General features: G+C 44.0%; 1 protein-coding gene and 1 long non-coding RNA gene across 3 annotated transcripts; one reads left to right on the forward strand and one right to left on the reverse strand.

Annotated features, from left to right (window-relative positions):
* Positions 1-404: 404 nt before the first annotated feature.
* On the reverse strand, positions 405-21,008 carry LOC142051770 (uncharacterized). 2 transcript variants are annotated; one of them, XR_012658626.1, is made up of 4 exons: positions 20,756-21,008; positions 5,221-5,368; positions 4,978-5,073; positions 405-1,413 (listed from the first exon to the last, which is right to left on the reverse strand). It is a non-coding gene; the product is annotated as an uncharacterized LOC142051770 (long non-coding RNA). The 2 variants fall into 2 exon arrangements; XR_012658627.1 differs by lacking the exon at positions 20,756-21,008 and adding an exon at positions 5,543-5,982 and having other exon boundaries at positions 407-1,413.
* A 1,081-nt stretch (positions 21,009-22,089) lies between these two features.
* Positions 22,090-27,155, forward strand: PIM3 (Pim-3 proto-oncogene, serine/threonine kinase). The gene is made up of 6 exons (XM_075081262.1): positions 22,090-22,670; positions 22,983-23,092; positions 23,218-23,268; positions 23,584-23,947; positions 25,207-25,383; positions 25,555-27,155. Exons 1-6 carry the CDS (start codon positions 22,586-22,588, stop codon positions 25,737-25,739), a joined length of 972 nt encoding a protein of 323 aa, XP_074937363.1. The 5' UTR covers positions 22,090-22,585; the 3' UTR covers positions 25,740-27,155.
* The last annotated feature ends 707 nt before the right edge of the window (positions 27,156-27,862 follow it).

Raw genomic sequence — 27,862 nt, forward strand, 5'->3', positions numbered from 1 at the left:
GATCATCATTTGGCCCCCGGTGTTGAGTAACTCCCATACTTTCAAAATGAAACAGTTTGCAAACCACCGAAACTGCAAGCCAAAGCTTGCTATGTTGGCTTGTCATCAGAAGAGCTGTTGTGGGAAAGTGCTTAGGGAGTATAAATCTGCCAGTCTATTCCTTTACTTGTAGTAAATCACATCTCTGTCGGTGGCCCTAATATTAATTTTGTTGCAGTAATGCAAATTAAAGGATATTCTTGCATAAAGAACTGAATTCAACTGAAAAGCCTCATTTTTTCTCAGGCTATATACTGAAAGATGCCTGTTTCTGTTACAAATCTACAATTCGTGTAAAAATAATTTTCTCCATTGAGAAATCATTTTATGGCAGGATAGTAAACAGTTCAGAAATACTACACAGCATAGTTTGCATATTTAATTTATTATAATTGCACCAAGGGCTTTTGGACAATTCTCTCATATCTTGGCAGTATACAGACTCTGTTGCTTTAACATTTCAGTTTTGCAACACTCCACATCTATTTGTTGTATGTACCCTACAGTCAGCTTAAAATGTGTGAAGTTTTCATCAAATTTGGCTTCAATTTCTGTTTTACGTTCTATTTTAGATAAAAGCTTTACTTCCTTTTTTAAAAGTTATATATATACTTGTGCCTTAGGGGATTTTTTGTAAGCACTGATGCTAATGAATAATCTGTGTAATTAGAAAATATGTCTTCATTTTTAGTAAATTACTAAATTCCCCACTCCTCCCCCTCCATTAAAAGAGGAACTGTTTAGAAATGAAACATTAGAGTATTTACCAGCACAATTAAACTGTGTATAGCAATCTCAATTAGTATACTTAGCAAACAGAAAATAGCTTTGACTCTTCTTTGATTGGCCAGCTAGAATTCATTAACATAATTGGCATCCACTAAAGGTAAAATTTAGAACACAGCAATGATCTACCAAAATACTATCCCCCCCAAAAAACCCCCTCTATTCCATTTATAAGATGAAGATATTCAAACCACAATTCACTAAACAAAGTTCCCAAATTATTGACTATTTCCTTTCAGGTCACCTTGCAGGTCATCCCAATGTAATGTCTGAGGAAGTTTCTCTCTTTACAATTCATCAAATGCAAAGTGATAGCAGTGCACACAATAAAACAACCTGTTTTAAACATGCCACAGACATGCACAGTATAACAGAGACTTAAATGGGAGGGTAGTAATATAAAACTATCTCTTTGAGAGTCAGTCTGAGGACATTCCTACACATTAAAATGAAGAAGGAATATGGTTTTCTACTCTAAAATCCTCTTAAATTTTGTGGAGTCCAAGGACCTGACTCAGTGGTGCAAGCACTTAATGAAACCAGGAGGGTCCTGATTCTGACTTGTGCTTTCAACGATCAGTTGAGTGACTGAAAAAGGGAGCAGAGAGGACAACTGTTATACAAACATAGTTTAAAAGTATGTACTATAGAATTATACAAAATCATATTATTTAGATTAAATGAAGAGTAAAGGAAAAAAGCTTAACTCATTTAAAACTGGATCTAGAGAGACCTACTGAAAGAATAAGTTGTAGTTCCTCTTGATACTGAACCAGAAGGTTCCTTTCCTGTATTGTGCTTTAACACTGAAAGGAAAACATCATTAAAATGCAAATACAGAGAAAAAGAAGAGATTATATGGACAGAAACTGCTCACACCCAGTAGTTTGCTGAGAACCTGCCAGAGTGGAAAGATTGTTCAAGCATTAAGACATACAGAAAGACATATCTCTTTTACAGTAAAAAAAAAAAAATCAACAAAACTCCCATCCTGAAAAATACCATGGGGATAAGGACAAGGTGGAAGAGGGAACAGTTCACAAACCCTGTGAAACCAAAAGTACAGTTCACAAGGTTCACAAAACCTCAAAACAACACAAAGTTTGCCCATCCCTTACTATTAGTCAGCTACGAGAAATGTTCCTCCCTGACCTCTGATGAATCCTCTCTCTTGCGTAGTTGCTCCTTCTGCTTTTGGACATGGTGCTGTCTGCTAGTGTGCTACACACCTAGATTTGGAGGAATATTTGTGCTAAGTCTGAGAACAAACCTACATCTGGCAAAAGAACAGGTGACCACTACTGAGGAGAGATGGAAAAGTTCATAATAGAGGACACAGATGACATTCTCTGTGTGTTACACTGGAATAAAACCAAATTCTGCAATAAACTAATTTCCAGCAGCTACCATTGAAACAAGGTACTTTTTTTTTTTAAGGTTTACCACTAAGTAAGAAACACATTTCAGTAGCAGGAAGCGTACTGACAGCATTCCCAAGGAGACTGACAATTTACCTTCATTTTCATCCACGCCACTCTCCCTCTTCCCTGCTATTTTAGGACTTGTGAAAATCAAGAAATGCTATAATGGACAAGGTCCAAGCAAAACAAATTTGTATGGGCTCATGACCCACCTTCATATACAGAAGTAGTTAACAGGGTTGATTTTCCTTTTCACCAATAATTTTCAGGAACTAACCCTTGGCTGCAGCTACTGTTCTACTCTAAAGCAGTAGAGTTGCATCACCCTGCAGGGAGTACTGGGGTAGAAGGAAACAGTTTGCTTCCTGGAGCTCTACATTTGCATTGGAGACATTGGGTGTGATTTGTGACACCCTTAGCATAAAGCACTATTTCCTTCCAGCATGAGCAACCACTTCTGGTAGCCTGCCTGTGGGGGAGATGAAGGTATGCTTACATTTACTGTCTGCATATTTCTTTGAAATACTTTCAGGAGATCAAACCCACACGTTCTTAAACCCAGCAGTTGCAATCCTGGACTCGCACTGGCAACTACGCAGGAAGTTTGGAAAGGAGCGAAAGGCAACAATTTATTTACAATTAAATAAGGAACAGGTTAGTATAAGAATTTTTTTTCAGCATTGTTTCATTCCAGAGTGACAGATTTTTGCAGTCATGATACAATGCTTACCACTTCCCCTCCAAAGTCTTGCTCCTAAAAGCATTAGAAAGCAACTTGATACCAGACTTCATTAGTGTCAACTTAGAAACTCTCTAAAGCAGCCTTATATCCCTGCTTGGCAATAATGAGAAAGGGTGGAGTCACATACTATTTGAACAACAAAGCAAACTGTAAGCTATGATAAATAAATGCCTGAAAGAAAACACCCTGACCCCACCTTTGTCTGATTCAAATGAAAAAATACCAGTTTCACCCAAACCACAAATGCACACATGCACACACACATACACACAAACACTGCAATTCTAAATTCCATCATTTGATGACTGAAGCATTTTGAACAGGTGAATTAGTGCATCAATAAAAACACTGCCCTTTTAATGAGAACTCATAATATTTACAAAATGTGTTCCTTTAATGTTTTTTTTTTTCAAAAAAATTCAAAAGTTTCAAAAATGTTTCAGAAATTGCCACCTCCATTTGTTCTTAAAATGCTATGTAAACATTTTGTATTGCTTTTACTGTATTATTTGCTACAGTGCTTACTGCTTCCCTTTCATATAGTGTCTTCCTCAGTTCAAGCCTTGACTTAATAGTAGATTCTTTGTTTCTCTGCTCTTTCTCTATCAATGAAGAACACCTGCCCTAGCTCTTCATTGTACTTTGTTTTCACTGTCCTTCCTTTCAGTTTTGCATGATTTATGTATCTTCTATAAATGGAAAGGCCTAATATTTTCCTTCACACTTTAATAAATTTCTTGAACTTCTCCCCCTTCTTGACTGCACATGGCCAGAAAACTGAAAAGTATCTCCATACTGAATAACAAGCTGCAAAGTCACAGAGTAGCTGTTGTTCTTCCTGGAGCCATATAGAAATAAACCATAAGAACAGCCATAACAGGTAAAACCAAAGATCTCTTTAGCCCAGTATCCGATTCTCAACAATGGCTATTAGCAGATGCCTAGGGGAGAGCATATGAACAGGGCAAACATAGACTATATAACTAGTATACATTCTCCCAGCCTCCAGCAATCTGTGACTCAGAGACTTCCTGCATGATCATGTCTTCTAACTCCAAAGAGGCCTAGGGAGATGAAGAATAAAATATGACTCAGAGAACATACTGCTAAGTGAAGCACAACTAACTTGAAAGGAAGAAAGAAAACTTATCTATAGATCGGTCAAAATTAAAAGTCACTCTAAAGAAGTTTGCTTTACATACTGGATGCAGTCTAGCCACAGAGGATAGCAGTCTAAACCTTCTTTGTAACCTAGTTGTACAGAGCAAGAGGCTGCCACTTCCAGATTTATATGCATAAGGAGTCCCTAACCCATTTCGGTCAAAATAGGTAATATGCCTTAATGGATTTAAATAGTAGGTCTTGCTAACCCTTTTGCCTGAAATGGGTTAGGGAATACCCACAGATCTACAGGCTCATTGCATTCAGAAGAGAGGCAGTAAGTTTTTCAACTCGCATAGGTAAACATGACAGATGCTATCAATCCACAGCAGTATAGAGGCAGAAATGAGAATAGATATACCCTGTGCCAGCCAAAGATACAGTGATTCCCAGCTATCCATCATCATGCTGCCACTGGAGATTACCACATGTACAGTTCTGCAAAATGGAGTGCTGTAGCAATGGATAGAATCAGTCTCCTGTTGGTAAAGTGAAACCTTGTTTGCTTTACAAAATGCAGGTGTCACTGGCAGAACAGGATTAATGCTTTTCCATGACAGCACTCCTTTACCAATTCTTCTGCACTAAACTGGGTGAAGTGCTTCCTAGCTTGCTTCAAACCACATCAGCCAAACCCCTTCATATTGTTAAATAAACTATTTGAAGTAACTTAGCTGATTTTGTCAGAAGACAGTAGAAAGTGCCCATGGAAACTTCCAGCTGAACTCTAGGATAGGATAAACTATAACAAAACGCAATAGTATGCACCTTAGAAGCAATAGTAAGATACCTTCAGTTGCAACAGTTATTTGCAGAGCATGCACCTACCTGCAACCATGGTGTCATAGACAGGCCAGTACAACTTGGAGATTTTTACTTAATGCACAGTCAGTTAATACAAGTTTTTGATCACTGATGGAGTTACTGAGAAAAAAAGACAGCATAGTTAAGCATACTTAGAGAAATATATTCTGCCCCCCACACACACACACACTCCAAGCTCGTATTAAGCCAAACATTCCTGCTCCCAGGCTGCTAGTCATAACTACCCCAATAGTCATTGTGGCTTACCACGCACAGTCTGTCCCAGTTCCTCCAGTGAGGTGACAGGCAGTGCAGGGGATTGGGTTTGTATGTTCAATGATTCCTTCTGCCAGTTCCTGCTTATTGGTTTCCATCTACACAGTAAGGTACATTAGCTTCTGCACAATTTCAAGACCTGGGAACCAAATGTTGCAGTGTTGTTAGAATTTGACGTTTGGACAGATTTCCTCCTACTAATTTATGGGTGCTTACGTTGTTCTCTCACAGAAGAAAAGAACGAAAAGCTCTTCCACAGTGAAGGAAGGGGTATACTACCTTTCTGATTCCATAGAAAATTCTTCCATATTACCTTAAATTCCTCCACATTTGATAATCTAGAAGAAATACTTTGCAACACAGTAAGTATTTGAAGCCTTGTGATGTTTCCCATGTGGGACACCTTCTAGTATGGCTACTGACCAAGCACTTATGAAGCAGTAGCAATAAATAAAGGAGTGCAACCCCTAAATAATTGAGCCTTCTTATACTTCTGAGTCCCAGAACTGCATAATATTCCACATATCAGCAATGGGCCAAGTCATTGAAGAATTTGTTTCCCAGAAAGAAAAGGCTTGATGAGGAATGGAAGACAGACAAATGGGTAGGAAAGAGCTAAAGGAACAGTGGCTGTTCTCATGACTCAAGGGATTTCAACAAAGTGTGAAAAGATGCATTTCTGAAATCACCCCCGAGTTAGACAAGCATGAGTGCCAAGCCCAAAGGTGAAAGTAAAAATATACAGCCAACAATGGAGGGCTGGACCACAGTAGCTTTGACTTAAATAATCTCTTGCTGCCACTAACCACTCAAAAATGTGGCTCTACAGCAAGCTAAGTAAAAGTAATTACTGGCTGTTGCAGTGCTGCCTTTACCTTGGCATTCCTGATCAGCTTTGGTGCTTGACAGACAAGGTATGTGTGAGTGCAGAGAATTTGGTTATTTCTTTGCTAGTCTAGCTCTGTAATGGCAGAGGGATGAATCAGCCACAGTTCTACTGGGCACCAACATCAATGCAAGACAGCAGTAGGAGCATACAACTGAATAGTGCGCGTAGAAGTAGGCAGGAAGGGGAAAAGAGCACCTTCTTCCACAGTAACACTCAATCACAGACCAGTCAGGAATACTTTGACATACTGGGTATATAGGTGTTCTTATAGGAAAACTTATGGTCCATGTTCAAGGAAAGACCTACAGTTCCTGCAGGGGTGTTAATTTTGAAGATAGAAGAAACACTAAGAGAAAGATGGATAAAAAAAGATCTCACCCATCCTAGCACTTCATGTACTTTAACTGTATGTCCTGTAGCAGTGATGCATGCTATCAACTCCCAGCTCTCCTGACTGCCTCAGCACCTAGGTCCAAGAGGATTCTCTCTTGATTTTCCAAAGCACAAGACCTTCAGAGCAAATTCACATGCAGCCTAGACATCTTAGGGTGCAGTTGGCGAGCTCAGGCCAGCTAATATCCAGAAGTCTGTGTACTACTGTGGCTTCACACCATGCCCATGCTTTTTGGCCTTTATGCATTTCCTATTTCTTCAAAACCTCCACAGCATCTGAAAGACACACAACCTTCTTTTTCATAATATAGTACCATTGGGTCAAGTCATACTTCCAGGAATCTATAAGCAGGACTATTCTGGAAGGTTTTAGTACACTATTTCTCTCTTGTCCTTCCCCTTTCATACAGAAGAAAAATGAGTAAAATTACTACTTTTTCAGAGCCAATGAGTCTTACAATAAGGCCAAAAATTTTGGGGGAAGGCAACCCTACCTTGGGTACAAAATGTTTTAGGAGATCCTTTTTTGCTCTTGCAATGCAATATCACATCTTTGGGAAGAATAGAAGTCACCACAAAAACAAGGAGGAAACCATGTTCAACTGTTCCACCCTCAGATATCTCCAGGGAGGTTAGAGGAGAGGTATCATATTTGCTGATGCAGCTCTTCACCATTGGTAGAAGAGCAGGCACACCAGAAACCATTGGCATCAAAAGCAATTTAATAATTTTTTACATTTGCAGTACAGAGTCCTGAAGAAGTAGGTATAGTCTGTAGTGGACACTTGGTCCATTAGAATGTAATACTCATCCTGTTATGGTATGAAGATATACTGAAGGCATATATAGTGGGTTTTGAGTTCTGCTGTCTTGTTTCTGTATGAAGGAAGCAGTAATCAATATTTTGCCTGTTTCTGCACACTAAGTGGTAAGATGTATACAGTTTAATACACAAGTGTATCAGACGTTGCTTGTAAAATGAGATTTCTATCTTCATAAATGATGAAAACTGTTTTGCTATTGGACTTGGTATGGCACTCATTGTTACCAACACTATTACTATGGCATTTAGAAGTTTGAAGAACAAACTCATTACTGTGACAACTAGTCTAAGAGGGAAGCTTTTCCAATAACTTCTAATGCATTCTATGATTCCTTATCATGCTCTTAAAGCACATCGTGCCACTTTGTATGATGTTATGCAGCAGATCCCAATGTGTCATGACATTCTGCTATCTGCAATGCGTAATCCTGAAATCAGAACAGGCAATGAATTGCATTTGTTCGTTATATAATCCTTTCAATGATTATTTCCTATCAAAGTGCAAAGTTCAGCAATATTGATAATCATGGACGAACACACACACACAAAAAAAAGATATGCAAGCTACCCAATATAACCTGAAGAATGAAATTAAAAATTAAACCAAGCACAAGATATTTGACTCTACTATTTAAGTCTATTTTTCAGAAATAGGACCTTCGAGGCTGATAAGTCCTTGTTCTGTTACCTCTTTGTCCTGGATATACAAAGATGAGAAAAAAGGCCCATTTGCCCCAGAAAAATAAAGTATGGAATGGGAACCATAAAAAGTAATAGGACAGTAAGGCCTCAACTGCATAGATTTGTCTGCAATGGTCTTATTTAAATCTGCTATGGCAGTATAAATCCTTTTGAATTCAGTAGAAAAAATCCAGCGCATGAGAAATTAGAACGGGGCCTGAAATCCTTTTGAAGCACTGTGGGAACAAACTCAACAGTGTCCCATAACATGACAGCAAGTGGCAGCAGACATAACAGCTTCTCTTTCGTAAATTATTAGAGGAGGGCTGGCAGAATTGATACCACCATACTTTGCCTCCTTTTACTTGCACAGAACTTAAAGAAACTATAACTGAAATATACTTTTATAACATAAGACTTATTATTCTTATGGGAAATCTCAGCAAAAATGATTCTGCCTTGAGATCACTTTATCTTAATGATCTGACCTAAAAACAGTAGCAGACGCATCAACAAGTGCGTCTTCACCCCAAGGGTGGCAGTGGTCTTCTCAGGGCAAGGCACAGAACTGAAGGAATTAACAAACATTAGACTTTAATCTAGTGCCTCATCTGTAAGTGTCCTCAGACAGGTACTTTTTACACACCTAAAAATGGACTTCAACATTCATGTCATGCCTTTAAATCTTCTATTTCACCAGATATTTCATCTTCTATAAAATGGAATGAAAAGCAGTTGTGTGGAAAGCAATACAACATTGACTCATTCTCTTCTTTTTGACTACACGACAGATCAGAAATTATGAAGGTTTAGATTTAAACTACAAAGACACTATCTTCAGCCCATGTATTTCACACATGTTCAAAATGTAGGAATTTATTATTAAGTTTCTCACATTTGCCTTTTTTTAAAGTATCAATAATACAGATATACCCAATTTCCCCGCAGACAGATGGCAAAGAACAGTAATTAAATATAGAATCAAGAAATGTAAAACACAGGTGAAGAAAACCAGGTAACAAGGGAAATTAGAATTACAGACAGAAAAATTCCATGTTCAATAGGACTAATGGCAACAAAAGATTTTTAAAAAAAATCAGGAGTAAAAGAAATCCTAGTTTTTGTGAATGTTGCTATGAAGAGGTGGCAAGAATATCAATTACATTAGCGAGGCAGATGACAAAACTATTAATCATGCAGGAAAAGGCAGAGGTGTTCAGCATGTTTCTGTTCTGTATTTAGAACAAAGCTAAGCGTGTATGTCTTTGTATCATAAAATAATGGTGAACTATTTAGTTTTCCAAGATTAGCTAAGGATGATGTTAAAGAAAAGCAATTAAAAATAAACACTGCAGAATAAGCAGGCCTGGGTAACTTTCTCCCAAGAATTCTAATATAATTAGGAGTCATCTGGATCCTTGAGAGTTTCGACATATTTTGAAGACTCAGAACTGGCTTTTCATCTTGCCTTTTGGAATTTTCTTTGTCAGTGCTTCAAAGAGAGAAACGTTATAATCCAAGGCAAAGTAACAGCACAGTCACAACTGTTAATATCTATTATTTTATGCCATCAAATATCAATTCCATTCCTATTTATATGGCCTAAATTTATATGAGGGCAGTGTACAATTGTGCACATTGCTGTTGGTTGTCACTCTGGAAGCATGGTTGAAACCTCATTGAAGCATTATGGAAAGATGACTGCATTTGCCTTGAACAGTTTACTCAAAATTATGTACTTCACTGCTAGCTCACCCAACTAAAAGAATATATTGGCACTTCTGGGTGAAGGGAGAACAATAAGAGTGAAGGACACGGAGGTTGCCCATGTGAGGAGTTAACCCAAACTCTACATAGTAACAGAGGCCCTGGTTCTTAGAGAAAGTGCTAGATACCTCGGCCTCTGGCCTTGGTTGGAACTGTCAACACAGGCTTTCTCACATGGATTTTAAATATAGATTCCAAACTACTAAATATTGTCAGGCTCAGTAGCTCAACCAGCAGAATACTGTTAGCTGCCTGCCTGCTATTTGTGGAAGCAGAGTGAGTGGTGCTTGTCATCATTTTCCTTCTCAGGTGTCATCCAGAAAGAAGTCCTAGTCATCATTCTCTAGACTAAGCAGTGCCGGATACACCTTTGGCTTTTCTACTCACTTTTTGCAGTCCAAGCCACCCAGTCTTTTTCAGTTTCCATCTCCAACAACCTAGCAATTCGCTATAGCTTCCGCTTCAGTACCAGCTAAAACACATTTTTAGCAGTATATTCAACACTGCTACCAGCTCTTTCAATATATTTTTTTTCCTGCATCAGTCTTAAATGCAGATAACTTTGTTCCTTTTCACCTCACATGAAATATACATTTTATATCCTAGTATAACAGTGTCAATTCCTACAATAAATACAGAAATGACCTCCAGACCAGGATTTAGAGGCCAGTATTCCTGCTTCACACAAGGTTACCCTAACCAGGAGGGACACGCTCAGAATGCTTCAATTGTGACTTCATTTTGAATTTAAATTCTCAAGGCTCAAGAATAATTCACACTGCCTACCCTCAAGAAGCACTTTACTATTGAACATGCCTAAGATCAATACAAGTTATGAGAGAACTCCGTTTTGGTGGCCATGGAATTTTGTGCTCAAAACTCCATGCTCCTCATCAGAGGGTGGATGCACCCAGAGTACCATTAGCCTGGTAACTAGAAGACCTTCTTAGGAAGCTACAGCTGTGCCTTTTCTCAATGCCAAGAGTCTAGAACACAGTTCTTCCCTTCTTTTGTAAGGCCCTAACCACTGGAGTATTTTAGTACTCTCACCACAGGACGATGTTTCATTCCTGAGCGGATGTTGTTGCTCTCTGCCAGACTCTGAGTAAGCTGTCTCTTCATGCCTTCTGTGTGATGAACATCCACACGAGTACTGATGGCTGGTCAAATGCAATTGTCAAAATAACTTGAGTAATACATGCTCCTCTTCTTCAATGCCAGGGTGGGCAGCCAGGATGAAAGCTGTACACCTCATGCTTTGGATTTGGAAGGCAGAGTCTTTGGTCTGTGGCACAACCATCTCTTTCTTGTCTCAGATTCATTACTGCTAACAGACAGTGAAAGTTATATGGAAAGGGGGAAAAGATATAATTAGGAACAGGGAATTAATAAGTCTACCAGCAGCAGTCTTTAGCAGGATATGATCACAGTTTCTAACACACTGCAGAAAGGGAAGGGCTGAAGGACAGAGTTTTCAGGTGAATATCACTACTGGAAGTGCAGCAGAACTAAACCATTATGAAGACTTGAGTGTAAGGGCTTATACTGGGTCACTGACATAAAGAGACTTGAGTATGACCTCAAGCTACATCTGTACTTTCTGTGTAGACAAAAGCACGAGTTAGGTAGTTACGGCTGTCCCACGTGCTATATCCACACTGATCTGGTTAAGATTCTGGTTGTGCATTCATGGAGCATCTGAAAATCTATAGTAAATCAAGAACACACATAACATCATACAGGAATACAGCTACTGAATAGCAACAGAAAGAATTATTCAGGTGTCTAAACTATTAGATGCCTGAACATATCTGAGGCTTCCACATCAGAAAATGACAAAGCAGATGACAGCAGGTGACAGAGCACCTGCACAACAGTCGTATCATTATTGAGCAGCAGTAGGAGGCCAAACAGGATATCCTTGCCATCTAAAATGGCACCTTTTTACATACTTGAATTACTTCCTAACTGTGCATAAATATTAACAGAATACTAAGACCCCCACCTCCTCAAAATCAGACCCTTTGGAAGGCTCTCCATATAAATTCAAAGTCAGAAAGTCTCACATCTGGTCTCAAAAACATGTAGGTAGGAAAGGAATAAAAGCTAAAATATTCAATATGGACCTATTGTCTTGTATATACCAGCTTTTGCTGTCCAATTTTGTTAATCTTTTCTTGCTTTTCTGTGGACACATTTTTAGATCAGGTATAAGAGACTTACTAGCTTGAAATATGAGTAAAATCATCCTTTCAGAAAGCATAATAGTTAAATTGTTGCATATTCATTGTTAGATTTTAACATTTAGGAAGCAATTAAAACCCAAACTCAGTAGGATACTGAATAACAAACATAAACTACAATAATCTTTATGAAGTCCATGGAAACAGAACAGAAAAGGAAATATTATTATCATAAAGTTAGTATGCTACTACTGATAAGACACACAGTAAAGTGTCCTTTGATCACAGTCATATGCTGTTCATGGTACACACCTGAGTTATCTGTGAATGAAACGTTGTGCAAGGACAGCCACTATGTTTTTAATTACAGTATAAATGTTGGAGTGCATTCAGCTGAGACTTGATCAAAGATCATTTAATGATACTCATTCCTTCCCATCCTTTTTTTAAGTTTGCTAGTACATTAACAAACCAGGTATCTACTTCCTGATTATGCTAAATGGAATTGTTCTGCTCATAGACTTGATCTGACCTCGAAAACTAAAAAGTGTGGCCTATGCTGACAAGAATAACTACACTTGCAGAAAAATGTATTCAATACATAACCTTCTCCTCCATGTGAACTTCTGTTGCCAGTTACATACGATAGTACAGTACTGAGGATCTTTTGTACAAAGGCACACGCACCAGTTCAGCTTGCTTGTGATACTGTCTGTGTCTGCCACTAACGAAAGCAGCAGTGACTAGTGACAGTTCTGCAAAAGACTACACGTGGGATGCGCATGCAGGACTGGAGTTTTTGCTGGTTAATAATTACATTCCTTTAGCTTAGCAAACATCAGGAATGCTGGCAGTTTGCCAGTCAGAAATCTGGGGCACACCCATTAAAAGTAGCCTCGTGGTTCCCTCCTGTATGTGGTTCAAAGGACAGATCTTATTTCTGTGATTATGGTAACTTTACAGTAGTTTTCTCATTACAGAGTGGTTGAGAAGCTAAAGTGGAGAAAGTGGAGATGGAGACACACAGGAAGTGATGGTAAGGCAGTAGGAGAGCTTTGAATGCTTTTATACTGTTCAATTTTGGCTCATGAAGCCTTAACTAGGAGCTTACATAGCCATAAAACTAGTTAAAATTTAAACTGCTTTTCCAAAGGGGATCCACCTACTGCACTTAAAAATGTGAACTTATTCCATCATGTCCATATTACAGCTACAATATTATTTTAACAATTCACGATTTAACTCCATCACCACCAACTGCCCTTTCAATCTCTTTTAAATTACTCCTCTTTCTTTTAAGGTTAGAAATATAACTCTGTGTATAGTAGAAATTAGTAGCATAGGACCAGATACACATATAACATTTTGTTTCACAATGTTGGTATTCTAAGTTTGGTTTTAAATTTAGTGTCAAGGTTCAAGACAGATCAAGTGAAGAGCTGACAGTTCTGTATATTGTCTCTTTTTGCAAGTCTTCAGTGATTCTATTATTCATTATGATCGTTATTATTATAATTGTAATACTTGAAAACCAATTAAATTTTTCTATCTGTTCTCAAGTATAGAAAGACACATTACTGCCACTGACTTTTGGAATGAATGTATGATTAACAAATTACTGAATTATTTTCTTGGGAGCACAGCGATGGGCCTTTTGGATCAGGTCAAAGATCCAAGTTGAATGATCTAAATTTTATAGCTCTGATGGTCACAACTCAGATACTGCTTTCATATATTTATCCTCCACATTCCAAAATTTTCATACAAGAATTTTGAAAAGGGAAGGTACAACAGAATCCAGTAAAGTCTGCATTCTAACTTTTCTTTAAAACTCAAACACAGATACAAGAACAATACTTTTTTACTTCATCCCATACAGTATATGTCCCTCTAAATACATTATTTCCACACAAAATCTTAAGAGATCATGTGTTCCAGTGTTTCTCTAATTTTAACTGAAGGCTTACTTATTGATCTACTTTTACAACTTGCTATTTTTTACCAAGTATCCTGGTTTTGGCTGGGATAGAGTTAATTTTCTTCACTGTAGCTAGTTTGGAGCTCTGTTTTGGATTTGTGATAAAGTGTTGATAATGTGGAGATGTTTTAGTTGCTGCTAAGTAGTGCTTACACTAGTCAAGGACTTTTTCAGCTCCCCATGCTCTGCCAGGTGCACAAGCAGCTGGGAGGGGACACAGCTGGGACGGCTGACCCCAACTGACCAAAGGGATATTCCGTACCATATGGAGTCATGCTCAGCATATAAAGCTGGGGGAAGAAGGAGGAAGGGGGGGATGTTTGGAGTGATGGTGTTTGTCTCCCCAAATAACTGTTACATGTGATGGAGCCCTGCTTTCCTGGGGACAGCTGAACACCTGCCTGCCCATGGGAAGGAGTGAATTCCTTGCTTTGCTTGCATGCATGACTTTTGCTTTACCTATTAAACTGTCTTTATCTCAACCCACAAGTTTTCTCACTTTTACTCTTCTGATTCTCTCCCTCATCCCACCCAGTGGGAGTGACCAAGTGTCTGTGTGGTGCTTAGTTGCTGGCTGGGGTTAAACCATGACAACAAGTAACAAAAAACAGTAAACCTTGACTTTTTTTTATTACTCTTCTTCCCCCCCCACCCCCCTCAATTTTGTTTGGTTTCACATGGGCAAACATAAAAGTCATATGAGTAAGACATTCATTCATGTCTTACTATTTCCACCAGCACATAGATTATAGGTTGAAAAGTACTCATCCAGTCTACCCCGTTGAACAAAACACTGGGATCAATTTTACACATCATTGCAGTGGTGTAAGTATAACAGTACTGAAACAAACAGAATTAAACCAGCCAAATACAGGACTTCATAAAGAATTGCCTCATTACACAGACTAGTCCAGCACTTTGGCTCACTCTATACAAAGACCCCAGAGCAGGCAGACGTGGACCACCTCCTCCTTACTTACATTCCTGATTCATTGATTTGCCAATGTCAGTATCAACTCACTCTACAAGACAGAAAGTTGTTTTCCACCTTCAGACTTGAGATTCAATAGCCCTTCCATTATTTTTATCCTCCAATTATAAGTCTGAATATTCTTGTTATCCCTAAAAATACAATACTCTTTTTAATCTTGTTACATTCTTGGCCTTTGTGACTTGGCAGTGAGTTCCATGGTCTAATTATAAGTAGAGGTAATTACAGGTTGGGGTTTCTTTTATCAGTTTTGAATGTTACCTTTTAATTTTCTTCTATGTTCCTGTGTTCATGTTAGATGACAGAGAACACGGTCATCTAATCTACTGTACCTAGACCATTATTTTACTGCATCCTCTTCCTTAATCTTCTCTCTAAAGTGAAAGAAGGCCTAAACTTTCAAAATAGGGTTTTTCATATCCTCACTCGTTCTCTTACCCTTCCTTGATCCCACTTTGGTTCTCCAATACATTTTTTTGAAATAGGGAAATTGCGCAATCTCTCTGCTGAACACAGTGTGCCACCTCCATAACAGTGGAAGATGAGGTCCTGAGAAAGTTCTGTGGAAAGCCATGCTCTTGAGTCATAAATATGAATGCTGCAGAGACTTTGCCTTGACACAGTGTCATGGTATCTAATGTAAATTCTGCATCAAATCTGTAAGTTCTTTTTACACACGAGCCTTACTTTAAATCCAGTTTCAATATGAGGTCTTCAGTTAACAGAGAACTACATCCACAGTTATCCTCTGTTACCCGCCTGTTACTCTGTTACTTCTAGAGTTTTTTGTTTTCTTTCAGTTCCCAGGCTGGGAAACTCTTCCTGTGTGAGACTTAGAGCTATCAAATACCAGGTGGGGGGCGGGAGAATTGTAGATACCACTAGACTGTGGTAGTAAGAGGTTACCTTTTAACTTTCTTCCGTATCAACAAAATAGATAGAGCTACTAAAACTTCATGTTTTAAGACACTGGCCCTAGACCTTGTATTCTCCTTGAAAGCCTTTCCCATTTTTCAACTTTCTTTTAACAGTACCCCAGTATTGGTCTCACTGTCTCACTAATGCTGTATCAAAGGGGTTACATTCTTTGCCTACTCTTAAATTAATACTCCTCTGATAAAAGGTCAGTGTTCACCCCCTTAGCTTACAAGTGTCTTCACCAGACAGGTGGTTATTTCTACAAGTGTCTCTCAGCCTTGTCCATCATTACCACATTCCTCCATGATCTTTTAAACGCAAAGGCTATTTCTCATTTCTTTTATGTTTCTTTTACCATGGGAGAGCCTCCACCATAGATCAGATACTACTACTGTTCTACACACCAAATAAGAAGATGGTCTTTAACTCAGAGGTATCTTTGGATTGCTCCCCTCTTCTTCCACCCTTTCAGCTTGAGCTGAACACATTTTGCAAATAACAAAGTATATGGCTGGGCAGATGAATCCTGACATTAAACACAAGCTATTAACTATATGTTTGTGATTTCACCTGCCATTCTCCATGAATGCGGAAATACATCCTGATCTGAATACAGCCTGATCTGACAAACAGTAACTGTAGTTATATTAGACAGATTAATCTTCTAGCAATGTTCCCAATGGCAGATGGCAAATAGATAATCTCTGCTGGTACATATGTATCAACAATGACAATATAAGTACAACCAAAACTGTGTACCTGTGTGTCTAGGAGCGGAAGCAGGAGATTAAAAACTAGGTATATACTACCTACAAAGGATGCAAGAAAAATCCTGTTTATTAATGTAGAAACATGAACTAAAACAGAAGTTTAATCTCTTAGTGGTAGGAGTCATCTTTATTTGACTGAATTCACTCAGTAGTTTGAGTGATAAAGCAGAAAGAATGTACCATATCTGGAAATGTAAGCTCCATTACTGATGGAGTTGTCAACAGCTTTCTCTAATCACTCATAATTCCAACAACACGTTCTTTAAATGCAAATAAATAAAGGGAGGTTGTGGCTTCATAAGACACACTGGTCAAAAGGAAAGCAGTGAAGTTGCTGAAAAAGTGCCCTAACAACCTGTCTGCAAGACATGGCAGAGTCAGACATATCTGTTATCCCTCCTAAGCTGTGGGTAAGCAGGTAGGTATAGCTGGGGCCTGCCTTAGCAGCAGAGTGAATATATGACTGACCTCAACAACAAAAAGGAAGCATATGGGAGGTGGAAGTGGGGACACGATGAGGAGGAATACAGCAGCATTGCCCAGGCATGCAGGGATGGAATTAGAGGGCAAATGCTTGCATACAGTTAAAACTGATGAAGGATGTCAAGGGTAATGATGCTTTTGCAGCAAAATGGGAGACTGAGTAAAATCTAGGCCTGCTGCTGAATACAGCAGGTGACCTTGTGACGCAGCACACAGGTACTCAATGTCTCCTTTGTCTGAAAGGAGATTGTTTGACAGTTTATACTGTCAGGGTCTGCTCTCAGGCCTCCCAGTCCTCCATGTCAAGTAGCCAGGATCAAGTTAGGGTCTGTTTAAACAACCTGGAAATGTAATTCAAGTCCATGGGATCAGACAGGATACATCTGAGAATACTAAGACTACCAGCAGATGTTATGGGAAGGGCACTCTCCATCCCTTGTGAAAGGTCACAGTGATCAGAGGAGGTTTCTGACAACTACAAAAATGTTAACATCCGTCTTAGAAAATTGCAAGAAGGAGGATCTGGGTGATGACAGGCTGACCGACCTTCTCTCTGTCACAGGGAAAATCATGGAGCAAGTGCTCATGCAAACCATTTCCATTCACACAATCACAAGAATGCTATTGAGAACAGCCATCTTGAATTTCCCACGGGCAAGCTGTGTTTAGTCACTCTGATTGCCTCCCCCAACTACACTACAGGCTCTCTGGGTGAATTAGAGTGGTAGGTGGTGTTCTTGTTGTCCTTAGCAAGGTCTTTGATAGTTTCCTAGTGTCCTTTCAGCCAAACTGGAGAGATATAGGTGGACTACAAGGTGGGTTAAAAACTGACCAGATCATTGGCCTCAAAGGGTAGGTAACAATTGTTTGAAGTCCAATTAGCAGGTGATCCCAAGTGGTATTCCCTGGGATCAATACAAGGGCTGATATTATCAAATGTTTTCATCCATGATCTGCATGAGACCCTAGGAAGTACAAGGTGATGCCAAGTCAAGGGGGGCTGTTGGTATACTGGAGGGTATAACAGCCATTCAGGGAGACCTCAGCAAGCTGAACAAGTGTATAACAGATACATCTGTTTTGAAGCTCCAAAAAGATAAATACAAGGTCCTGCATCTGGGCCAGGATATACTTACGGAGGAGTGCAGGCTGGGACTAACGGTTCTACAAGAGAGGACTCAGCAGACCACAAACTGAACAAAGTCAGCAGTGTGTCCTTGCGGTAATGAAGACTAACCACATCTTGGACTGCATTAGCAAGACCATAGCCAGCAGGCCAAGGGACACGATTGTTGCCTTCTATTCAGCACATACAAAGCCACATCTGGAGCACTGTGTTCAGTTTGTTCTCTCACCAAGTAAGAGACTGAAGAGAGTCGAGTAAAAAGTCATTAAGATGGCTAGCAGCTTTGACATACAGGAGGTTGAGAGGCTTGAGAACACCAATATTCTCATCAACTTTAATGGATTTATACTGCTAGAGCATTCTTAGCAGCACTCCTTACGGTCACATTATGCGAACAGATGCATTTTGGTAGCACCATCCAGAAGACCTACAATGGCTACAGGCATATATTAGAGCACATTAATGGCACTAGCGCAGTACCTGATGATGTACCACAACAACCTTTGAACTGGGTGCCACACAGACATTAAAAAGTAGCCTGAAGGTGAAAATGTCTCTGTGCTGCAAGCAGAAACTCCCATGGATCTTCCGTATTTCTGTGCCTGACAAACTCACGCTTGCTCAGGGACCATTGCACAGAAAAATGATTTGTACATCAAAGAACAAACTGGCATCCTACCCATGAGTGACTTGCCATTTATAGCTGCAAAGCCACTGCTAAAGAGGCCAAAACTAGTTTATAAAATATTTCTGCAGCTATAATTGTTTAGGACCACTGAACTGCATGTTCCAAGCCAGATCAAAAGGAGCACCACAAACCCATGAAAGGCTTATGTGTAAAGACAGGGTAAATTCCATGTCTGGGATCCATCTGTAATTCTGTCAAACCAAGAGTCCTTGTAGCTGTATACAAATTAAATGTCTGTCTGCCAAAATTAAGTGAATGAAGAACAAATACCCCCTTATCACATTTTTACAGTAACTACCTTGTTTTCTTTAATGTTAAATATAAAATGCCCTTCCTTTTACACAGTTGTGAAAATACAAATCAGATTGGGAGTGATATCAATACCAGACATTGATCGTGGTCTTTTTTAGATTACCGTTTCGCTTCAAACGTAGAGGTGTAAAGGTATGCAATACTCTCTTCACTCAAAGTATTACAGCTGATACAGCTGAAGCAGATGTAGCTTAAACTCAACAGGATTTTGAGGAAACTCTGTATTTTTTTCTTTAATAGGTTCAAGGCAACTATATCACTGATTTACCACAGATTGGCAAGACAGAGATGGATGTAAGAAATTGCCAATGCAGTTGGAATGAAAAGGCCTGATGTTCTTACCTTTGCAGACTAGTGGTGCATGATTTTTCATGCTTAGCCATGTGAAAAAACAGGAATTAATAACTACTTGCCGTGTTAATTCCCTAAATGATTAGCACTTATGCATATAAAAATTTAATACCAGTTCTCCCTCTTCAGAAATATTTGCTATTTTGATAACCAGGGATCTCATGTTGGAAGTGAGAAACACTTCCTCTCCATTTAAAACAATACTCCTAGCAAGCCACTGACAAGGATTACAGCAGAAGGCAGATACAGCTAAATTCTTTAAAATAAACCTGGAACACGTATAGTGAGATCATGATATCTTCCTATGCTTTGTTTATATTTCAGCACCAATAAACATAGAGTACAGCATGTATATGCCATTATCTGGAGAAACTTGCTAAAAACTTATTTCGTGTGATTAGAGATAGCCAAAAGGCAGAATATTTAACACTCTCTCACACACACACACACACACAAAATTAGCTTTCTATTGCTTTATCTGATAAATACAAATTATTAGATTTAAGAAAAAAAAAATCTGTGAACATGAAACCTCCGGAATTCTTCAGCTGCTCAATAAACCAAATGGTTTAGTTTGATTCCTCTGCAAATATCATGGTCTGTACGAGAGGTGGTAACTTTTATAGTCCAACTGATCTAGCTTCAAAAAACACATTCTGGGATATGAAGGGTTGAAACTGCACCTGAAAACTTGACCTTTACATCAGCTGGTCTAATCTAATAAAAGATATTACCTCTCCCTAGAAGCCCTTGCTTTGTTTATGGGCATGACTGCCTGAGATTACAGCACGGCTATTATCAGACAATGCCAACTGCAAGGCTCTCCCAGTGCCCAGGGTGGGAAGGACTGCCAGCTCTCCAAGTGGCTGTCCAAAAATACCCTCACGTTAGGGATCCCCGTGCAGTACCGGTGTCTCCAGTTTCACTATTTTCAACATAGTGAAAACAGGGATGCGAGACACTCCCGTGAGGCACCTGGGACTCCGGCGGGTGTAAAAAGGGTGGCAGTGCCGGGAATGTGGGGGTGCTGAGCGCTTCAGCTGTCTGCAAACGTCTCGGTACTCCCCGGTTGAGCCTCAGCCTTGCATATTTGCACGCCATTTCTCCACTTGCACGCATCCGTGTAATAGCCTAAGTAGCTACTGGAACAGTTATTAAGATATTGTTACCCACCCGGGGCTGCGCCAATTGATTTCTGCCAGCGGCCCACAGCTTTTGCTGGACAAAAACTCGGCAAGATCCCCCGAACGCCCTGGGGCTCTCCTCCCCCCCGGGCTCTCCCAGCCGCCTCGGGCTCTCCTCAGGCTCGGCCGGTGCCGGGGGCCTCGCGGCGGCAGCGCCCCACGGACCGTTAACGGCCCACCGGGACGGCTGCGGGCGCGGAGGGCGAAGCCTCACGGGAGGAGGCGCCTCACAGGACGCCGCCGCGAGAGCCCCGCCGGCGGAGGACACTTAAAGGCTGCCTTGGAGCCGGCCGGAGAGGGGAGGGGAAGCAGCCCCCCGGCCGCCGCCGCGCCCCGATTCCTGTTGATGCAGCGCCCCCTGCGGGGCGGGGCGGGGCTGCCGGGCGGCCGAGGCGCCGCGGGCCCGGCAACGGTGGGGCCGGCGAAGTGGAGCAGCCGCGTGCCCTTTCCCGGCGCGGCGCCCGAGCGGGGCGGGGGAGGGGAGGGAAGCCCTCAGCTCCCCGGAGCCGCCCCGCCGGGACACCGGCGACCGCCGTACCGCCGCACCGGCCCCGCGGGGCTTCCACACGGGGAAGCTGACTGACAGAGGCAGGCGCGGAGGGCAGGACGGCCGGCGTCCCCCCGCGGCGGGGGGCAGCGACAGGGATAAGGAGAGCCCGCCGCGGCGAGCGGGGGCGGTGGGGGGGAAGCGGCGAGCACCGGCTTTCCGAATAAGCGGGCTTTGACGCGCCGCACCGGGGGCTGCCCGTACCCCTCGCCAAAGCCGCCGCCCGGCGTGCCCGGGCGGTGGCGGCGCTCCGCCCCCGCCCGGCCCCAGAGGCAGCGCCTGGGCCGGGGCGGGACGACCTTCCGCAGCCGCGGGGCGGGGCCGAGTCCGGCGCGCGGCGGCATTCCCGCCCTGCTGCCCGGCTCCGCGGCGCCGCATGCAAATGAGGCCTCTCCTCATTGGCCAAACCGGTAGCCCTTTCAAAAGGTGCCTCTCGATTGGCCGCGTGGAAGCGTTAACGCAAATAGAGAATCTCCCCCCCCCCCCCCGCGGATTTTTTTTTCCGCCTCTAATGTGTGATGCGTGCTTCAGACAGTCTGTAACTCTGCGCGCCAGTTACTACAAATAAGTAGTTCCCAGCCCCCCGCCTCTCCCCCCGCCCGTCCGCAGGACGGAGTGGGGGCGGGAGGCTGCAGTCCCGCCCTCCGCACCGCGGGCGCCCCGGCGCGGAGGGGAGGGGGCTGCCGGGCCGGCGGGGAGAGGTGTTTCCCCCTCCCCCGCGGAGGGATATCCTCGGCGCGCTCGCCGCGCTCTGCCCGCACCAAAATATTGGGAGTTAAGAGGCGGCTCGGCGGCGCCGCCGGCTCAGAAGCGCGCGGGCAGGCAGGGCGGCGGCGCGGCTCCGGCGCCCGCCACGGCCCCATTGCGGCGCCCAGCCCGCTCCCCGCCGCCGCGGCCCCCGCAGGGGCGGGCTCCGCAGCCCCCGGTCCTCGCTGCCTCCGCCGACGGCTCCGGTCCTGCCCGCGCGTCCCAGCGCCCCGAGCGGCTCTCGCCGGTTGGGAGAGGGAGGAGAGCGGGAGCTGCGCCCGCGCCGAACGCCTTTCGCCTGAGGACTTGGTGCCGTCGCCGTGCGGATCTGAGCCGGCGGGGACCCCCGAGGACTCCGTCGGTGCCCGGTGCCGGACGAGGAAGGAACCGCGGGGAAGGTTTCGGCGGCCCGCCGTCCCCAGCCGGCCCCGGAGAGCGGAGCGCCGCGCCGCGCCGCCGGTCGCTCAGCCGGGAGGACGCCGGCGGTGCCGCCGCGGGGGACTCGCCGCCCGCCGCCCTCGGAAGATGTTGCTCTCCAAGTTCGGCTCGCTGGCTCACATCTGCAGCCCCACCAGCATGGACCACTTGCCCGTGAAGATCCTGCAGCCAGGTACGGCGGGGCCGGGGTGTCCCCCCGCCATCGCGGGGCGCCGGGAGGGGCGCGGACCGGCCCCGGGGTGCGCGGGGACGGCGCTTCGGAGCCCCGCAGCGCCGCGCTGCGCTCCGCTTCCTTTTTTTTAACTGAAGAAGACAATTTAATATTAAAAAAAAAAGCCTTGGGCGGAATTAGGGCAGCGCACACAATATACGTCCTTTGGGCAGAACATTTTGGGGCTTTTATTATATTTTATTATTTTTTTGGATTTTTGGCGAGGCGCGGCTGCGGACGCTAACGCGGTGTGTTTCCCTCTCGTTTCCCCAGTGAAAGTGGAGAAGGAGCCGTTCGATAAAGTCTACCAGGTGGGCTCCGTGCTGGGCAGCGGGGGCTTCGGCACCGTCTACGCGGGGAGCAGGATCGCCGACGGCTTGCCGGTGAGGCGCGGGGCGGCCGGCCGGGCGGGAGGCTGCGGGCGCGGTGCGGCCCGGCCCTCCGCGGCGGGGCGCAGGCTGTGCCCGCCCCGCCGCTCACGGCGCCTCCTTTCCTCCCCGCTCCGCAGGTCGCCGTGAAGCATGTGGTGAAGGAGAGGGTGACCGAGTGGGGCACGATTGTAAGTACCAGGGTGGGGAGGGGGGGGGGGTGGCGCTGCGCGACCGCGGGGCTTCGCCGCGGCGGGGCTATTGTGTGGGCGGCGGGGCCCGCCCCGCTGGCGCGGCCTCTGCATCGGGGGGGGGGGGGGGGAATTTGGCGGGGGTTCGCCGCCGCAGCGCCGCGCCCGCCCCTCGGACTGCGGCAGCGGCGGCGGGGGCCCGCCGGCCGCGCCCTCCGCCCCGCCCGCCCCGCCCCTCCGCTCCGCCCCTCAGCGCGGGGGCGCCCCGGGCCGCCCCCTCCCCCCCTGCTGACCCGCGCCCCCCTCTCTGCCCAGAACGGCGTCATGGTGCCCCTGGAGATCGTCCTCCTGAAGAAGGTGGGCTCCGGCTTCAGAGGGGTCATCAAGCTGCTGGACTGGTACGAGCGCCCCGACGGCTACCTGATCATCATGGAGCGGCCCGAGCTGGTGAAGGACCTCTTTGACTTCATCACGGAGAAGGGCGCCCTGGACGAGGAGACGGCCCGCGGGTTCTTCCGGCAGGTGCTGGAGGCGGTGCGCCACTGCTACAGCTGCGGCGTGGTGCACCGGGACATCAAGGACGAGAACCTGCTGGTTGACCTCAGGACAGGCGAGCTGAAGCTGATCGACTTCGGCTCGGGGGCCCTCCTCAAGGACACGGTCTATACCGATTTCGACGGTACGTGCCCTCCCCACGCCCGGGGCAGCCCGGCTGCGGCGGGTTTGGCTGGAGTCCCCGTGCCCCTCCCGGGCGATGCCCCCCCTCCCGCCGCAGCTAATCCCAGATCTGGCGCCTGGCAGTAGCGAGCCGTGCCTGTGGCCCGGGGGTTCCTTTCGGGTCTGTCGGTAATGGAAACCCTTGGACCCGAAGCAGCTATGGGGTGTTCAGTTGTGTAGGAAAGAGGCGATTCCAGGCAGTGACGCAGCAGTTTATATTTCCCTGTCTTGGAAAAAGCAGGGTTTTTTTTTTTTCCTAGAGGGCGATCTGTTTACACGGAGGCTTCGCCAGTGTCGGATGTTTCCATGTGTGGATATGCAGTTTTTATATGTGGTGCTTTTTTTAACTTCAAGCGGTAGCTCCCCCGCCTCCCTTTCCGCCGGTGTCCTGGAAATCCCGCATTGCAGATTTTTTAAAAGCGATGGGGATAAACACGAAATGACTCGGTAATGGCTCCAGGGCCGGGCTCGGCGCGATAGCGATGGGAAAGGTGAAAATCGCCCCTTGTATGACGGAAGGGAGTATTTTCCCCCGTCCTTTGAGTGCGACGGATGTAATGGGGACTCTCCCTCCCCCCAGCTGCCGCACTCACATCTGTTTGTTGTGAAACACGAAGCCCCGCCGCACGTGACCCTCAGCATCACGAATTCCCGGTTTTGTTTGGTATCCAAGGAGCCCGCGGGCACCCGGGGGCGGGTTGGGAAAAGCTGCCGCAGAAAAGCGCGGGGGGGGGGGGGGAGGGCGGGGGGGAAGGTTAAAAACATTGAAATCGCAAGCGGCCCTATTTTGTTTACGCCCTGCGGAATTGGATAAAGCAGATTAGCCCGGTGTAATGCGGGTAGACCTGGGTTTCACCTTCTTGCCGCCCTCTCTCGTCTCCTCCCCGCCAGCCCCCTTTGTCCTTTTGTGTCTATTTTTGGTGTGATGCTGCAGACGCCACGTGGTCAGTGAAAGGGAGCTTGCCTCGGTAAACAGTCAGCTGATGGGGCTGTGGTGTGCCTCCCGACAGCATAGCGCAACCGGAGGGGCCAAGGCCGATGGTGTAACCCTGCGGGTGACCTGAGGTTACACCGCTAGTGGCTTTGGCCCATAAGAAATTTAAAGCTTTAACTCCCAAATGACAAGTTTATGAATTTAATTTAGCTCTGCTAGAAAGAGCTGAATAATGGGGAAATACTCTAAACCTTTTGCTTGAATTTTTTTTTTTTCCTTTCCTGTAGGAACAAGAGTATACAGCCCTCCAGAGTGGATCAGATACCACAGATACCATGGGAGATCAGCAACAGTATGGTCTCTGGGAGTTCTGCTGTATGATATGGTTTGTGGAGACATCCCTTTTGAGCAAGATGAAGAAATCTTGAGGGGACGACTATACTTCAGGAGAAGAATTTCACCTGGTGAGTTGTATAGGGGTCAAGGGGGGACATAGGGGCTTTTTTTTAGTAGTAGTATTATTTCAAATAGGCCTGTATGTTTGAGCTTGTACGGGTGGATTTTTTGTTCAGGATTGTCTTTTTATGTTCTTAGTCTAAAATTGCTGTTTTTTTCTTGTTGTTCGCCTGTTACAGAATGTCAACAGCTGATCAAATGGTGCCTTTCACTGAGGCCTTCAGACAGACCAACACTTGAGCAAATTTTTGACCATCAATGGATGCACAAATCTGAAGTAGTGAAGTCTGAGGACTGTGACATAAGGCTACGGACCCTTGATACTGATGTATCTAGCACAAGCTCAAGTAATGAGAGTCTGTGAATTACTAAGGACCTCGCACTGGGAGGGGAGCTACAAGCAGAAAGACCACAGTGCTGCTGCCAATACGTAGGAGGGGCTAGAAAAATGCATTCATTATTCTGTAGTTGAATCTTTGTCTGAGGGACTTGATTTTATTTTCCCCCTTTGCTGGTTTCTGCTTTGGGATGAGAGATTTCCTTTGGAAACGCTGATGTTTGGGAGTTGCAGGCCAGTACTTAGTCAAAGACTGACCTTACTAAGAAAGCAGTGACCTCTTGAATACATGGTAAACTTTTTTGCTCTCATAGAGCCTGGACTAGATTTTATTTGCTTTTGAGTGCCTTTTTGAAAGCTGCTTCAGTGGGACTTTCTTTTTTGAGCTGTGTATGTCCAAAGAAGATCCAGTTCATTATAGGAATTTGCTCCCTTTAGACTCAGTACTGGAGGAAGCAGCTCCTATGATGCATTGGAGAACATGTTCGGTGATTGAATGAAGTAGTCCCATCCACTGGTGATGGAATACTTGAACACAGACATTTCACTCCTGCCCCCCCCCGGCCCCTTTCCAAATCCAACCCACTTCTGCTGCTCAAAATATTTCCTATAGCCTGCACAGAAATATGAACAGGTATATCAGCTTTTGTATCAGAAACACTTATTCATGTTTCCTTTTATCATCTCTACCATTGGGCATGAGAAGCCCCTTTCTCAACTCCCCCCGGCCTTTTGTCACCCTGCGAGTCTTAAAGTATGTATGGGCATGTTGAATGCACAATCAATGCAATATTCAAGGACTTTACTTTTTTTCCATACCTGTATAATGTGTTTATGTAAACTTGGTTTTTCCCATGTACTATACAGTTATTTATTGTTTGGAGTTTAGAAGACCTCCCACAGGTTTCAGCTGTGGCTATTTATTTGGTTAATTTATTTGGTTAGTTATTCAACACTGTGCTTTTCCCCTCCTTCTCCCCATGGGAATTCTAGTGGTTTGCCCATGGCACTTTTTTTTCTGCATTCCTGTTAACTTTTGTTTAAAAAACAAAAAACAACAACAAAAAAAAGAATTTTCTGACCTTATAAATTTTTGTTGGAAGATGGAAAATTGTTGTACAAAGTCTAATTTAAGGGAAATGGAATGACTTTTTAAAGTTAGTCAGTATGCCTTTGTCTGGTATTATCATACCAGAGATGTAAAGTAATGCTGTTTGGAAGGGTTTTAAATTATTGACATTGTACAGTCTCCGTGCATTGGCTCTGGAAGGTAGAGTGGCAGAGTCATAAACCTTAATTTATTTTAATAGCTGTGTTTCTGTGATCTGGTTGCATTTATGCAGCTTGGATTTGGATTTTTTTTTTCTTCTGTTTAACAGTGTGAAATGTATGGAGATCATATTTTTTATACAGGTATTTCAATTAAACTTTTTTTGTATATAACAGTTCTCTGTGTGTGTGCTCACTTCTAATCTTCACCATTACTCTTGATGACAGCAGGGGAGCGTGTGTTCTGTTACCATCTCTAGCTTGTCGAGGGCTATGGCACCTGACCTGGCGTTAATGATCACTGCTTAATGGCCTAGACCTATTTTGGAGGAATTAAGCAATCCCTCATCTTGATTGTATCTACTCTCATTTGATGCAGACCTGGAGAAGGTGTACCATACAACAGCACTAATGGCCTACATAGAGAGGAATTGGTCAGTAATTGTGGTGTTTCCAACTCTCTGAACACTAACTGAAATACCACCGTACTCGTTCGTAAGCATAACAAGGAAGGATTTTTGTAGTCACTGTAGTTACTGGTGGTTTCACAGTTGACATGTTTACTTTCCATTACATTCAGTTTCCTTCCTCCTGCATATCCCTTCCTCCCCAGGGTGGAAAGGGGTTTCCTGTGACCTTACAGGAAAGGGACAGCATTCTTGGAGAGGGGGTGCCAGTTTTTCTTCGGCTCCCTTATATTATCAAAATAGACTGGTGTGTCACTCTGTAACGGACTGGGGAACACGTGCTGTTCTCATCCGTAGCAAAGGGCAAGAGAAATGTCCTCAGCGTTTGTCTCGGTGCATTAGGAGTCAACTCCTGCAGATTACTGAGTTCATCCTAGTTTCCCTGCAGCTAGGGACTGACCTGGCTTGATCTTT

The sequence above is a fragment of the Phalacrocorax aristotelis genome, chromosome 1 (genome assembly GCF_949628215.1).
Source record: "Phalacrocorax aristotelis chromosome 1, bGulAri2.1, whole genome shotgun sequence".
NCBI lineage: Eukaryota > Metazoa > Chordata > Aves > Suliformes > Phalacrocoracidae > Phalacrocorax > Phalacrocorax aristotelis.

Coding starts and splice junctions, on each gene's coding strand:
- PIM3 (XM_075081262.1), top strand. CDS start 22,586: ATGTTGCTCTCCAAGTTCGGCTCGCTGGCTCACATCTGCAGCCCCACC. Junction 23,093..23,217: donor GGATCGCCGACGGCTTGCCG/GTGAGGCGCGGG, acceptor CCCGCTCCGCAG/GTCGCCGTGAAGCATGTGGT. Junction 25,384..25,554: donor CAGGAGAAGAATTTCACCTG/GTGAGTTGTATA, acceptor CGCCTGTTACAG/AATGTCAACAGCTGATCAAA.